Consider the following 14254-nt stretch of genomic DNA (forward strand, 5'->3'; position numbering starts at 1 on the left):
GGCTTATTTGCAAAGCAAAGCTGTGTTTTTCAAGTTTCATTCTTTTTCTTTCCATATTCAATGCATAATAAAAACCACTACTACTACACTGAAGTCACAGCGGCGGCGGCCGCCTGTTTTTCGCCGCATGTGATATAGCACGGCGACGGCACGCCGACATTCCGCCGCGGTGGTGCTGACCGCACTAAGTTCGTCGTGCAAGTTCGCTCCATGTGGGTCGGCCTTAAGTACACCGGGATCAGATTCGAATGCGGAGTTCGGTAGACCACGTATTTTGAATGACAGATAGATATGTGGTCCGCTGCAGTACATTTCAGCATTGATCCATCGATCCCCTTTCTGACAACAGAAACTTGCGCTTGTTCTGTCGCTTCAGTATTACCTGAACGAGGTTCACGGTCGGTGTCTATGTAGCAGGAGGCAAAAAGAAACCAGCACATGTGCTGTTCATGCTTTTATTTCTTGGTTGGTGAGGAGTCACATAAAACGAAGGTCACTATTTTTGATCTTACTGTTCCTCCTAGAATTTTCGTGCGTCGTGGGCAAATATGCCGCATTAAACCTGGGACCGCTTTCGACTGATCTTTTTCCGCCGCCATCATGTGCGGTAATGGGAAACACTCATCGCACCTATGCAGCAGGAACACCGTTGATCGTTCCGTTGTAGTTTATTCGTCTTGCCGTCGGAACCAGGTATGGAATGTCGGTTACTGACCTTACTGGGTTTACATTATTTTGCCTTCTCTCTCTCGGCGATTTCGTTCTATATCAAGAATAGGGACACTTTAAGCCTCGCCCGCTGCACCTTTATGAACCGTACAGCGCATCTATGTCGCACTGGTAGAAGTTTTGCAATAGCTTCCTACGAATCTTGAGTGTGGGTGTGACCAGTCCTGAGTCTGGAGTCCACGACTCGGCGCACAGTTTCACCTTGAGCGGCACTTCGCATTTCTGCAAGTTGTTTTGGACAGCATACGCCACGATGAACTCTGCGGCAGCTTTGGACACATCGGCGTCGTCGCACAGTTCGTCCAGAGTTGCGGCCTCTTGTCTGCCCAGTTCTCGAGCAACGCGCCGGAGCTGCTTCTGGTTCGGCACCACAAATGCCACGACGTAGTTGTGCAGTGGGCTACCATACGCGAACACGTTATCAACCAGCGGACACGTCTTGAGCACGGACTCGGCATGGCCCAAGGAGACGAACTCGCCCGACTGAAGCTTGACCAGGTCCGTCTTGCGGTCAATTATCTTGAGCGTGCCATCTGGGAAGATCTCGCCAATGTCTCCTGTATAGAACCATCGGAGGCTGCCTGCCTCTCGAAACGACTCTCGCGTCAGTTCTTCGTTCTTGAAGTAGCCTTGTGTCACGCACGCGCCTCCCACGACGACTTCGCCGCGAGGATTGGGTTTATCCGATGTATGGCACAGGCCTTCGGGCCAGTCGACGAGTCGGATGTAGCATTCCGGAAGTGGAGGTCCGACCCGGTCCACGCTTGTGTCGTCCGCGTGATTAACGGCTGCTGCGGCACAGGTTTCAGTCATGCCATACGCCTCGATCACGTTGCAGCAAAAGCAAGCCCGCACGAAGCGACGAGTTTCGGTCGACAGCGGTGCGGAGCCACTCGCCAGAACTTTCACCTTCCCGCCCAAAAGGAGTCGGACACCGTTGAAGACCAGGAGGTTCAGGAGTGGAGTGTCGAAGCCGAGGTCTAGCCAGAAGTTCTTGTATTGGACGGCGTAGTCAAAGAAGGCCTTGAAAAGAGGTCCCTTGGTAGAAGCGAGCTCGGTGACACCCTTGCGGACCCGGTCTACGATAAGCGGTACGCAGGCGACTTGAGTTGGCTGTAGGAGGGTCACATCCCCTGCGCAACCTTGGGCCACAGCAGCGGAGTTATCAGTGAGAGTCAGCGGAGAGGAATAACCTATGCGTGCTCCGGCGCTTAAGGTAAGCAGTTCTACGGTAAGCTCGAGCATGTGAGCAAGCGGCAAGTAGGCGATGTAGGTGTCGTCGCTGGTGGCAAGCCCGAAACTTTGACAGACGGTGCCGAAACCGTTAATGGCCGAGAGGAGGTTTCTGTGAGTAGCCATCACGCCCTTGGGCACGCCCGAAGATCCGCTTGTGAACATGACGATGGCCACGTCGTCTGGTGCAGGGGGAAGGTCTTTCGTGTCGAAGTCCATGCTTATTTCTTCAAGGATAGAAAATGGGATGACCTGTGCCAGACGATGAAACAAAAGAAACCTTGTCACAGAAAAAGAAAATGCAGTAGGTACGCTCACGTCTTCTGGGTCTTAGTTGAAACTTGGTTCAGCGCAAAAGACGAACACAGAGTAAGGAAACGACGCACTCTGTGTTCGTCTTTTGCGCTGAACCAAGTTTCAGCAGCAGTAAATGAAACCAGCTTTTTAATGTTTGACTATATCAAACAATCCACGTATCAAAATTCAAGAGCTCATAATTTTTTTTCTCGTGGCAAGCTTCTTGTTTAGGTAACAAGAAACGTTTAAGAAGCGGACTACTTTTTTTTCGTGGAGGGATTCTGTGCGCGGAGGCTGAATGTGGGCGGAGCTTCACTGCAGACTTAAGTTGTATCCGACTATAAGAGTAACTTAAACCTTTTTTTCGAGTGTAAGTAATATGTTACTTACCTGCGGCTCTCTAGCCAGTGGCGCTGGCAGCTTGCTGGTAGAATTTTCTATACAGACTACGTGAGTCAAGAGCGGCATCTTGTCCGCCACACTGAGCACCCGGAGCAGAAGGTCCGCGGAGGCGACCAGGTGCGTCACTTCCGTCTCGTTGATGGCGCTCACGATGGCGTCGTTGCTGAGTGTCGCGTACAAGGTTACCAGCGGGATGTTGACGCGAAAGCAAGCCTGCGCCGTCAGCATCCACTCGACTCGCGTCTCGGCCAGGATGGCCAAGTACTTTCGAGGCCTGGCGCCTATGGACAGCAAACCGCGAGCAATGAGGTCTATCTTGTCATCCACTTCCTCGTATGTGAGCCACTCGTAGTCTCCTAGAACGAGCTTCTTGAAGACCTTGCCGCTGGCCTGCCTCTCATCGCTTCGTTGTAAGACGGGTCGCGTTCCTAGCGCTGGTCGCTCAGGATTCAGGCGGACGACTTTGCGGAACATCTCGTCCAGAGTTTGAACACCTTCCAGTTTTTCAAATTCAAAGTTTTCAAGTCGTTTGTAAGGCGAAGTCGGGTCGCCCTCGATGATGGGTTTGGCGAAGCAAGTTCTTTTCCGTCTCCAGTGTATCCATGGTTCCTGGAAGACGATGTAAATCGACAATGTGGCCACATCGTAGGCGGCTATCAGGATCTTAAGGAAGCCGATTATGGTTCGAATCACGAAGGGAGACATGACTGCAGCGCTGGTCGCCTGGTCAGCGCGTTACCTCAGGCGAAGAGTGTGCGGCTGCAAGAATGTGTCAAATTATTTCCAAACGCAGCTGGTATGAATTTCGCAGTGGCCTTATCGGGACTGAGAAACTATATCTTCCACTATATTGTGATATCGCCACGCTGCATCCAGTTGCTCTATTTTTATTCTTCCGTCCTTGTTTCTTACAAGCTACTCCCGTGTTGGTCACAGGACCGCAGATTTAACTGAAGCTTTCATATAGATGGACAGTGCATCGTATCATGCCGTCTAAATCCAAGGAATGTCAATATTATTGTTCTTTTTTTTTTTTGAGAAGCAAGAGATGACAGTATTAGTGCTTTTTCTTCACTCCCGAATTGCGTAGTTTTTTTTTTTATCTCTACAGACGCAACAGGTGTTTGGAGATTTTGAACTCTGGGGTCAGTGACGGCCGTGCCGCGATGTTTGGTGGCTAACACCGAAGGCGATCTTGGTTCTAAGATGCCGTTAGTCTGGCTCCATTTCTTTCTCTTTGGTAAGTGACTTGGGAGGATACCACTTGTTGACACCTCCTGGTCAGCTGCCTTTCCACTTAAAATCTTCGTTTCTGAAAAGAAAAAAGTAGAAACAAGTTTGTTTTTTTTTTTCATCTTAGCATATGCTGTAGCACCAGGGTTGATCAGAACAACTTCTGTCCAGAAGAAATGGTCGTTTATGCATGTCGGCAGTTTGCAGTTGTACCTCGTAGCTGACTACAGACCCGCTTGCATTTGTGAAAAGCTTTTGGGCATGAATATGTCATTCGGGTTGTTTGGGGGCTCCCTGCATCGCAATTATTGTCGCAAGTTACGCTGTGCTAGAATGCATGTTTATGTTCCATCGGGGGCATGAGTAACAGACCCCCCCCTCGAAGTTCCAACCCGTGCCACTCTGCATGGGGGCGCCATCTGATAAAACACTTCTGATGTCGAGACCGGCGCAGTGTGGGCCCATTTCAACACCAGATGGTATCAGGTGGCGCCTTTACGCAGAGTGGCACGGGTCGGAACTTAGAGGGGGGGGGTGTCTGTTACTTTTGCCCATGATGTTGCGTACATAGTACAGCTGGACTTGGGGGGTGTGGACGCTTTTGAAGAGATCTTTACGAATAGAATGGCAGTTCTCAGTTCTTTAGCCCTTAAAGTAGGGTGAAAAGCATCTTCACATCTTTTGTCTCTGTATATCTGTGCGTCGGCTTTTGCGTTGTGGGACGCGCCCTACTCGCCCCTTGTGGCTGGCTTCACCTCGATGCACCTTCCCTAGCCTACGTAGTTAGTTATTTTAGCTAACAAGGGAGGGCGCTCGCGTCGCAGCGCCACGAGCGCCACGGACGGCGTGATTGCTACGCGCGCACGCAGGGGAGACGGTTTCTCTTCGGCTCGGGGATTTGTACCGTACGAGCGTGTCGGCGCGGTCCCTTCTCCCCGCCAGCTGGGCGAGGCGTAAGACATGATGCGTAAGGCATTGGCATGCATGGATTACCGCAGCTGACCAATGACTATGACGCCAACGTGAGTCCTATAGGTCACGTGAGACATGAAAAAACTGCGATTTAATCGCTGCTTCGTCGTTTTAACTCACTACAGTGCAAAGCCAGCTTGCCTCAAGAGCCGGAATCACATAAAGCAACAGTTGCAGTTTTTCATGCTTCACGTAACCTATAAGCACACGTTGACGTCTCATTCATCCTTAGGCTATTGAAACCTAAACAGCATGGGAAAGAAATTCAATTATAAATTATTTAGCGGTTGTAAGCGAATGCCACATGGTGATTCATGCACAGTAGTGTCTACCGCATCATTACTGAGAAGAAAACATGCCACCAAAATTAGATGTCTATACCCTAAACAATTCTGGTTTCTCAAATAAAAGTGTACAGGCTCCTCTTTTTAATAGAGCTAAGGTTATGTATAGGCATAAAGACCAGTTGACAAGAGAAATATGCGAGGGGTAGACTTCGAGAGATATATTAAAGCATAAAGAAACGACGAAATGCGCCGGTGAAGGAGTAAAGAATTAAAGACCTATATCAGTTCATTCACATATCGTACAATCCACGAGGTCAGTCGGGTACCTTACTGGACAAACACAATACAAGCCAGTGCGTACGTGTGCTTTTGTTTGATGTCACTGGCGTAGATCGGCCAGTCGAGCCCATTGACGCAAGTCGCTTATGTTATCTCATTTAAGACTAACTCGTATCCTGGTTGATTGACTCGTAATTCTACCATCCGCGTATTTTGAGCGTCATCGAAGGAGGGCAAGCGCTAGGCAGATTATTCAATACGAAGCAATTGCCCCACTATGCGGCAGCTATTGTTCGGTGTCGTTGACGTAGTTGAACAAACCGCGCGCTCACTCACATTGAAGCCGGTTATGTCATCTCATCTGGGATAGCGCGGATCCCGGTTCACTGACAGATGTTTTCGCTTGTAGATATCCACGTGTGATGAACACCACCGAAGGAGAGAATCCACTTTGGGAAGTATCCTCTTCAGGGCACTTATTCTTGCCTCATATGTTGTGGCTTGTCCGGCTTGTTATCACCGTTTGGGAGTGGCGTTTTTGATGACGTCATAGAAAGAGAGCATCCGTTTTGGACAGCAATCTGCTCGAAGTGTTTGTTCTTGTCTTTACCATTGTGTGACTGGTCCGGTTTGTTATCGACCGCACGGGGTATCTTAGTGATTGCGCTGCTAGGCCAAGTCCACCATCAAGTGGACATTGCCGATGCATGTAGACGTGTAGGGGCATTCTTATCGCTCTTTCGGCAACAACAAAATCGGGAGAGTCATTTTCGCTAAAATCTGTTTGTGACGAGCACTTCGCTACAAGTACTGGCGGCCACAAAGACGAGAGCACAAAGCGCGTAAGTGCCGAGACAGGATGCGACATTTATCGCCAGGAACTTACAGCTCTCTTCGTTCTTAGACCGCACAGGATGAGATATTTATCACTGTAGGCGCGCAGCCATCCGGTAACAGGAATTTAGACCGCTCTGCGCTATTAGACCGAACTTGGCAGTCATGAAGCTATGAATGGAATCGAAGTTGGAGCGGCCATTCGTAGAAGAAGATTAATTTGGAAATTTTTACTGAGCAGAGAACATAGGAATTAAAGGAATTAAACGCGGCTAGACCCCGTCTGATGAGGTGTGTGCCTAGTAGCAAAGTACAGCACCTCTTTGCTCGCAAGTTTGTTACAATATACTACACATGCTTTCCAGCAAGTCACGTGCGTCATGCCAAGGGAATTAAGTCAGTTTCTTTCACTAACTGCTGCTTTTCAACTACCCAGTTATGCTTAATCAGTGCGAGGGACATGTCATCGGGCAAGCTAAAGGAAATATTTTCTGTGAAATAAAGTCAAGTGAATTTCGGTGGAAGGACATGCCGATATAGAGGCCGAGGGAAGAGAAGCTCGGATTCTTAATTGTGGCCACGTCTGCATGTCGAGTAAAGTCAACGATATGCCTTTTACATAGAGGTATGACAGCGTTGGGCGCTTATTACCTACATTTATTTTGTTATTATAGGCCTTTGTCAGAGCTCTTGCCTTTGCTCCAGTTTCTGTAATCAGAATGAAACAAATAAAGTTAAAAGTAGTGGGATATAATTACATTCATACTCGTTTTGGAGTTGAAGTAATTTGACGCTTGTTTCATGGCATGAGACGCATAGGTATCTCCGCTAAATATGAAACGCAAAGTTTACTCCACGTTTCTCGATAATTAAAGCTGACTTCAGTGCGTTAGTTAACGACGGAGCGAAGGCTGTATTTTCGGAGGGGACTCTTAGGTCTTGTTTCCCCTCCGCGGTGGCTAAGTGGTTACGGCGCTCGGCTGCTGACACGAAAGACGCAGGTTCGATCCCGGCCACGGTGGTCGAATTTCGATGGAGGCGAAATTCTAGAGGCCCGTGTACTGTGCGATGTCAGTGCACGTTAAAGAGCCCCAGGTGGTCGAAATTTCCGGAGCCCTTCACTACGGCGTCCCTCATAGCCTGAGTCGCTTTGGGACGTTAAACCCCAATAAACCAAACTAAACCAGTCATAGGTCTTGTTTATCATACGAGTGCTCGCAGGCCTTGTGAAGTCGGCGGTGACCTCACGAATCTTTTAAATCATGACCCACTTGCTTTCTCCAGAGATAGTGCTTACTCTTCTAAGAATTTGGTGAAGTCGATTTAACCATGATCGTACAGTGTTGAACGGTGATCACTGCTAACAATATTACACCTATCGAATGGCCCAGTGGTCGTATAGTCCCGAAACTCCCATTTTATATGTGTATGCTTTGCTGAAAGTCTGCAGCCTTCGCTGTTGTTATTATGACCTTAGGCGACAGTGTCTTAAACGCTGTTGGCTAGTTTCGGTGAAAAGTCTAGGTAAAGGTAGGTAAAACAGACGTTTAAGTGAACTGGCATACTTCTGGTCCATTGCGCCTTCATGTTTTACCTAATAGTAGCGTTCCACCTTATTTTTGTTTTTACTAGTGCAGACCACGTATCACAACAATTTACGGTATTTGGCCTCAGAAGCTGTCTCACTATAAAACATCTGTCGTCATTAACAACGCCATAATTTGTATGTGTACATGCATCATCATCATCACCAGCCTGACTACGCCCACTGCAGGGCAAAGCTAGCCTCTCCCATGTATCTCCAATTAACCCTGCCATTCGCCAGTTGCGGCCACTGTATTCCCGCAAATTTCTTAATCTTATCCGCCCACCTAACTTTCTGCCGCCCCCTGCTACGCTTGCCTTCTCTTGGAATCCACTCCGTTACTCTTAAGGACCAGCGGTTATCTTGCCTTCGCATTACATGCCCTACCCAAGCCCATTTCTTCCTCTTGATTTCGACTAGGATGTCGTTTACTAGTGTTCGTTCTCTCACCCACTCCACCCGCTTCCAGTCTCTTTACGTTACACCTATCATTTTTCTTTCCATAGCTCGCTGCGTTGTCCTTAACTTAAGCTGAACCCTCTTTGTTAGCCTACACTTTTCTGCCCCATAGGCGAGTACTGGTAACATACAGCTGTTGTACACTTTTCTCTTGAGGGATATTGGTAAACTACCACTCATGATTTAAGAAAACCTGCCACATGTGCACCACCCCATTTTTATTTTTCTAGTTATTTCCTTCTCATGATCCGGATCAGCGGTCACTACCTGCCCCAAGTAGACATATTCTCTTACTACTTCCAGCCCCGCGCCACCAATTGTGAACTGCTGTTCTCTTGCTAGACTGTTGAATATTACTTTGGTTTTCTGCATGTTAATTTTCATGTTAATTTGCATGTTGGTTTTCTGCATGTTAGGGTGTACTTTGCACCCTACGCTTCCTTCACTCAGACTCAACTTAACGCTCTCGAGACTGCCCTTGTGGGCCTCTACAAGGCAGCTCTCAACCTCCCTATCACTACCTCTACCACTAAGCTCTTTGCCACAGGCCTCTTCCATCCTCTTCGTTCTCTTCTCAGTCTCCATCGTGACTCGCAGCTTGCCCGGCTTTCCCTTACCCGTCAGGGTCAGTGGTTATTGACTCAAGCGGGTATCTCGCCCATTCCAATCTCCCCGTTTACCTCTCCTATTCCCACCCCCGCCCCCAATCTTCGTATCCTTCCCCTCCCGACCAACATGTCCCCCGTCCTGCACGCCGGACGTCGTCATGCTGCCGCACAGCACCATTCCCCTCTCTTTGATACCCAGGGTGTAGCTTACACGGATGCCTCCTTCGTGGCTCCTCGAGGTTCCTGCGGCTACGCCCTGTACCATCCACACCTCCCTGCTCCTGAAACCCACACCAGCGGGCCGTATCTACACCCTCCAGACGCATTGTCCCTCGAGGTCCTCGCCATTGCGCATGCCCTCCAGTCATTTTCCCTCCTTCCCTCTCTCCAAGAGTACACAGTCTATTCGGACTCACAAGCCGCTATACACCACATACAGAAACGCACCCTGACCCCTTCTCTCCAACAGGAGGTCGAACGAGCGGTCTCCGCACTGCAGCCTTCCATCGTTTTCCTCCGCTGGGTCCCTGGGCATTCAGGGATTGACGGCAATGAGCTGGCCCATCAGCTCGCCCGCGACACACTTTTCCGGGCACCGTTGATCCCCTGGCCCAAGCCCTCGGAGGACGGTGGGAGACTCACCCTTCGCCGCACCATAAAAGAGGTCTACCTTGAGCTCCGCCTCGACAAACGCCTTTACCCTCCCCCTCATCCATCACTCACGGTGCCGGAGTCTCGCCTTCTTCGGCACATTCAGATGAATGCAGTTATCACCCCGTCCCGCCTCTTCCTCTATCGCTATCGATCGGACCCTTCCTGTCCCAACTGCCCCTGTATCTATGCGGACCTGGCCCATTGCCTCTTCTATTGCCCGGCTGCTCAGCAGTCGGGTTCCTTCCCCCCACCCTCTCTATCCATCACCACCTGGCTCGACTGGCTTGGCGCTGAAGGGGAAGAAGAACAGCGGCTTCTGGTCGCCCAGGCGGTCGAAATGCTCGGCCTGTAAATTATGGTCGATTAAAAGTCTTTACTACTACTACTACTACTAATTTTTAGCCCCACCGTTATGCTCTGCCTGTCTAATTCATTGATTATGCTTTGCAGTTCATGTCCTGAGTGACTTAGCGAGGCAATGTCATCAGCGAAATGCAGATTACTTAGGTATTCTCTATTAACTCTTATCCCTGACTCTTCGCATTTCAGGCCCCTGAATACCCCCTGTAAACAGGCAGTGAATAGCATAGGCGAGATTGTGTCTCCCTGCCTGACACCTTTCCTTATTGGAATTTTATTGCTGTATTTATGGAGAACTATGGTAGCTGTGCAATCGTTATAAATATCTTCTACTATTTTCACATAACACTCTTCTACACCCTGATTCCGCAATGCCTGCATGACTGCTGAGGTTTCTACGGAGTCGAATGCTTTCTCGTAATCAATGAACGCTATACTATATAGGGGCTGGCTATATTCTGCGCATTTCTCTATCACCTGACTGATAGCGTGAATTTGGTCTATTGTCGAGTATCCTTTACGAAAGCCTGCCTGATCATTTGGCTGATTGAAGACTAAGGTTGTCCTTACCCTATTAGCGATTACCTTAGTAAATACCTTGTAGGCAACAGACAATAAGCTGATCGGTCTCTAATTCTTGAAGTCCTTGACGTCTTCTTTCTTATGAATTAAGATAATGTTAGCGTTTTTCCAAGCTCTATGTACGCTCGAGGTCACAAGGCACTGCGTGTATAGGGTGGCTAGTTTTTATAGCACAATCTCTCCTCCATCCTTCAAGAAATCTGTTGTTATCTGATCCTCACCAGCTGCTTCGCCCTTTTGCATTGCTCCTAAGGCTTTCGTTGCTGGCGGGATGTCCCATTGCTGTGCTCTACTGCCTATCTCAGCACCATTCTGATTGCAATCGCTTGTGTATAGATTTGTGTAAAACTCTTCGGCTACTTTAACTATCTTACCCATATTGCTAATGACATTGCCCTCTTTGTCTCTTATCGCATACATCTAGTTTTTACCGATGCCTAGTTTTCTCTTCACTGCTTTTAGGCTGCCTCCACTCTTTAGAGCATGCTCGATTTTCTCTATGTTAAACTTCCTGATGTCGGCTACCTTGCGCTTATTTATTAACTTCGACAGCCATACGAGTTCTATTCTGTCTATGGAGTTAGACGTCTTCATACTTTGCCATTTCTTAATCAGATCTTTAGTTTCTTGAGATAGCTTCTCGGTATCCTGTCGAACTATATATCCTACCGCCTACTTCTACGGCGCACTCCGTAATGATATCTGTGAGACGATCGTTCATTGTTTCAATATTACGGTTGTCATCTTCAGTTAAAGCAGAAAATCTGTTCTGCAGCAAAATCCTGAATTCCTCTACTTTCCCCCTTAATGCTAACTCGTTAATGGACTTCTGCTTCACTGATTTCCTCTGTTCTCTTTTCAAATCTAAGCTAATACGAGACCTTACCATTCTGTGGTCGCTACAACGGACCTTTCTGAGGACCTCCACATCCTCTACGATACCAGGGTGAGCGCACAGTATGAAGTCTATTTCATTTTTAGTCTCACCATTGGGGCTCTTCCACGTCCATTTCCCGTTGGCTCGTTTGCGGAAGAAGGTATTCATGATCCGTAAATTATTTCTATCTGTGAACTCGACTAATAACTCTCCCCTGCTATTCCTAGAACCTATGCCATAGTCACCTACCGCCTAGTCTCCAGCTTGCTTCTTTCCTACCATCACATTGAAGTCGCCCATCAGTACAGTGTACTATGATTTTACTTTGTTTTACTGTGATTGCACATGCAAGGCTTAAAGATTTCTGCTATTGGTTCCGTGCGCTGGTAGGGGGCGCCAGCAGTCCGCAGCACCCGGCGCCACCTTCCGGCCGAGTCGGGCACATTGTGGGCGCTTCCACACATTGCAGAATACCCTAGAAGTGACAGCATATGCTGCTCCGCTAACTCCGGGGAACGAAAAATGGCAACGAATAAATAAAAAAATTGTAACGTCGGGCAACGTGCAAGCTTAATCACATCTACCCAGCAGCTCGGGGTTAATCAGCTTCACTCGTAGTTGGATTCGTCTGCATGACTGACTCGCCCCCAATGCTTTCGAATCTGCCCGCATTGTAAGGTTCCCACTGTGTATCGATTGTGTTTTATGCAGTGGCTTCCTCTGCCATTTACCGTGACCTCTTTACCATGACCTCAACATTCTACCGTTAAACTGCCTCCTTAATCTTAGGTTAGGTCTTCTAATTTACCGCGCTCGCAATGATAATAAGCAACTTTTCTGTTTCTCCGCATCTTGCCTCGCTAATAGTAATAACGCTCGATTCTCTGAACAACACAATATACTGCTACCAATAGTGAACACAAATTCCACTACCTGCACAGTGGCGCAGCGGTTAAGCGATGCACCACTGCACTGGCAGGTGGCTGGCTGTTCCTGTGACAGCCACCCGTAGGGGTTGTGCGATCCATGTTGCTCTTCCCGAACAACTTCTCGCGCAGCTGGCGCGGTGCTCCTTCGAGTTTACCAGAGCTTACCCGAGCTTACCCGAGTTACCGAGTAACTCGTGTAGCCTCGGGTAAGTGTCCACACTTTGTGCTCCCGCCATCTGCTCACGCCACATATGAGCCAAGTAGAGCATACGCAATAATAGAGTGAAGTGAAGCGAAGGTATAGATTGGTGGCTTCAATACTCACCACGGCGTCAGCTTTCGCGGAGTCCAACCTACGCAGTCGATCTTCGCATTACAAACGCATCTTTCGACTTCTAGCGTACTCGCCCAGTCCACTTTCGCCCGGCCAGTGATCCCCACCGCTGTCACGGCCAAGCGGGACAGTATCGTGTCCTCAAAGCCGCTGTCGTTTCCAGTGGGGTGCGCCCTTTGCTCCGGCGACGATAGGCCACCGTGGGATATTCCGCTGGCGATTGCACCGTTTGCAGAGATTGCACCGTGGAACTCCGCGGTGGTTGTATATATGCACTGATATTCGCGCTATTTGAGTCTTTAAGATTGTGCGCTGATAATTCCAAGCTCACTCAGCATGAAAAACACGATAAGTTTTAGGCGCCTCGTGTACAGATTCAGTGCTTGTACCAAAGCAAAAATAATAAAAAAAGTTTCCAAAGGCGAAATGTGGTCGCCCTTAAAGAGGGGTTGCTTATAGCAGCATGGACTAGTCACGCAAACTCTGGCACATCAGATTTCTCCGATGCAATGGGCTGCCATGCAGCGTTATAATACAGTGCTTAAGGAAGAAGGATGCTATACACTTTACAGGACCACACCTGAACCAAGGATCGCAGTTTAACCGCCGCACCCCGATCAAATACAACGCATCAATCGAGGTGATTCACGCCTGCCTGGTTATAACCTTGACTTGATGACTGACTGACTGATGACTGATGATTGACTTGACTGACTTGATGATGAAGGATGAAAATAACAGATGTTAGCCACCTTAACTTACTTTTGAGGTTGTAGCGAAGTGCGCGTGGTCGCAAACCAGGCGTCATTCTGTGCTCTGCAGTTTTTTTTCTTTCCGTTATATTTCAGAGAAGGGATAGCATGTCCCATTTTAGATAGCGGAGGAATTGATGGGCTAAGGTTTGCGTACCACGATACAGGGTCTAGTGAATGAGTGAGGACACGGTGAGAAACACACAACGCACGTATATTGGAAACAAGGCGAGCTGCTTCAGCAAGTTATGTAGCTTGCCGAGCTAGGTGGCACCTTGCAGAAGCAAATAAGCGCAAATAAGGTGCTACGGTAAGGGCAACAGTTGGAAGTAGAGTGTTAGCGGAACACACCCTACAAGACGTGTGCGTGGGAACACTCGAAGAATGAATCCCACTTATAAAAATGGTTTATAGACAGTCTATAGACTTCTTAAAGTCTCTATCCCTCCTATAGATATTTCCTTTTGTCTATTCATAGTCTATAGACTGTCCATAGACAAATGTCTACTAAAAGTGTATGGCCATAAATCTATAGACTGGCTGTAGCTTTTGTATTGCCTAAGGCTGTTCTCTAGGATTTGTCTATAGAGAGTGCATAGACTTTGTAAACAGAAAGTCTATGGACAGCCTATAGACTGTCTAAAATTTTTTTTGTAAGGGCCCAGGGCTCAAAATGACCGTTGAATATAATTTTTCCACCTGTAATGCATCAACTATGACGGTTTTTTGACATGTACAGTTTGTGTCCTATCCACATATTTCCCATTTGTCCAGTTACTGCTTGCGCGGGTTTCGTGCCTCAGTTAAGTGTACGCATACCGTATTTCGAATAAACACCACACAACCAC

The 14254-nt window shown here is 48.2% G+C and overlaps 1 protein-coding gene across 2 annotated transcripts; it reads right to left on the reverse strand.

Annotated features, from left to right (window-relative positions):
- Positions 1–441: 441 nt before the first annotated feature.
- LOC149331497 (long-chain-fatty-acid--CoA ligase 4-like) lies at positions 442–6100 on the reverse strand. 2 transcript variants are annotated; one of them, XM_089556679.1, is made up of 3 exons: positions 5769–6100; positions 2650–3973; positions 442–2214 (listed from the first exon to the last, which is right to left on the reverse strand). In XM_089556679.1, exons 2-3 carry the CDS (start codon positions 3364–3366, stop codon positions 808–810), a joined length of 2124 nt encoding a protein of 707 aa, XP_089412805.1. In that variant the 5' UTR covers positions 3367–3973; positions 5769–6100; the 3' UTR covers positions 442–807. The 2 variants fall into 2 exon arrangements, with proteins under 2 accessions (XP_089412805.1, XP_089412806.1); XM_089556680.1 differs by having other exon boundaries at positions 5765–6100.
- Between the last annotated feature and the right edge of the window lie 8154 nt (positions 6101–14254).

This window comes from Amblyomma mixtum, chromosome 8 (assembly GCF_055824585.1).
Source record: "Amblyomma mixtum isolate Tamu chromosome 8, ASM5582458v1, whole genome shotgun sequence".
NCBI lineage: Eukaryota > Metazoa > Arthropoda > Arachnida > Ixodida > Ixodidae > Amblyomma > Amblyomma mixtum.

What these genes read in the sequence shown, in the direction of transcription:
- LOC149331497 (XM_089556679.1), bottom strand. Translation starts at nt 3,366, where the DNA reads ATGTCTCCCTTCGTGATTCGAACCATAATCGGCTTCCTTAAGATCCTG. An exon ending in CACTGGCTAGAGAGCCGCAG is followed by an intron (nt 2,215 to 2,649) that starts GTAAGTAACATA and finishes CGTCTGGCACAG; the next exon opens with GTCATCCCATTTTCTATCCT.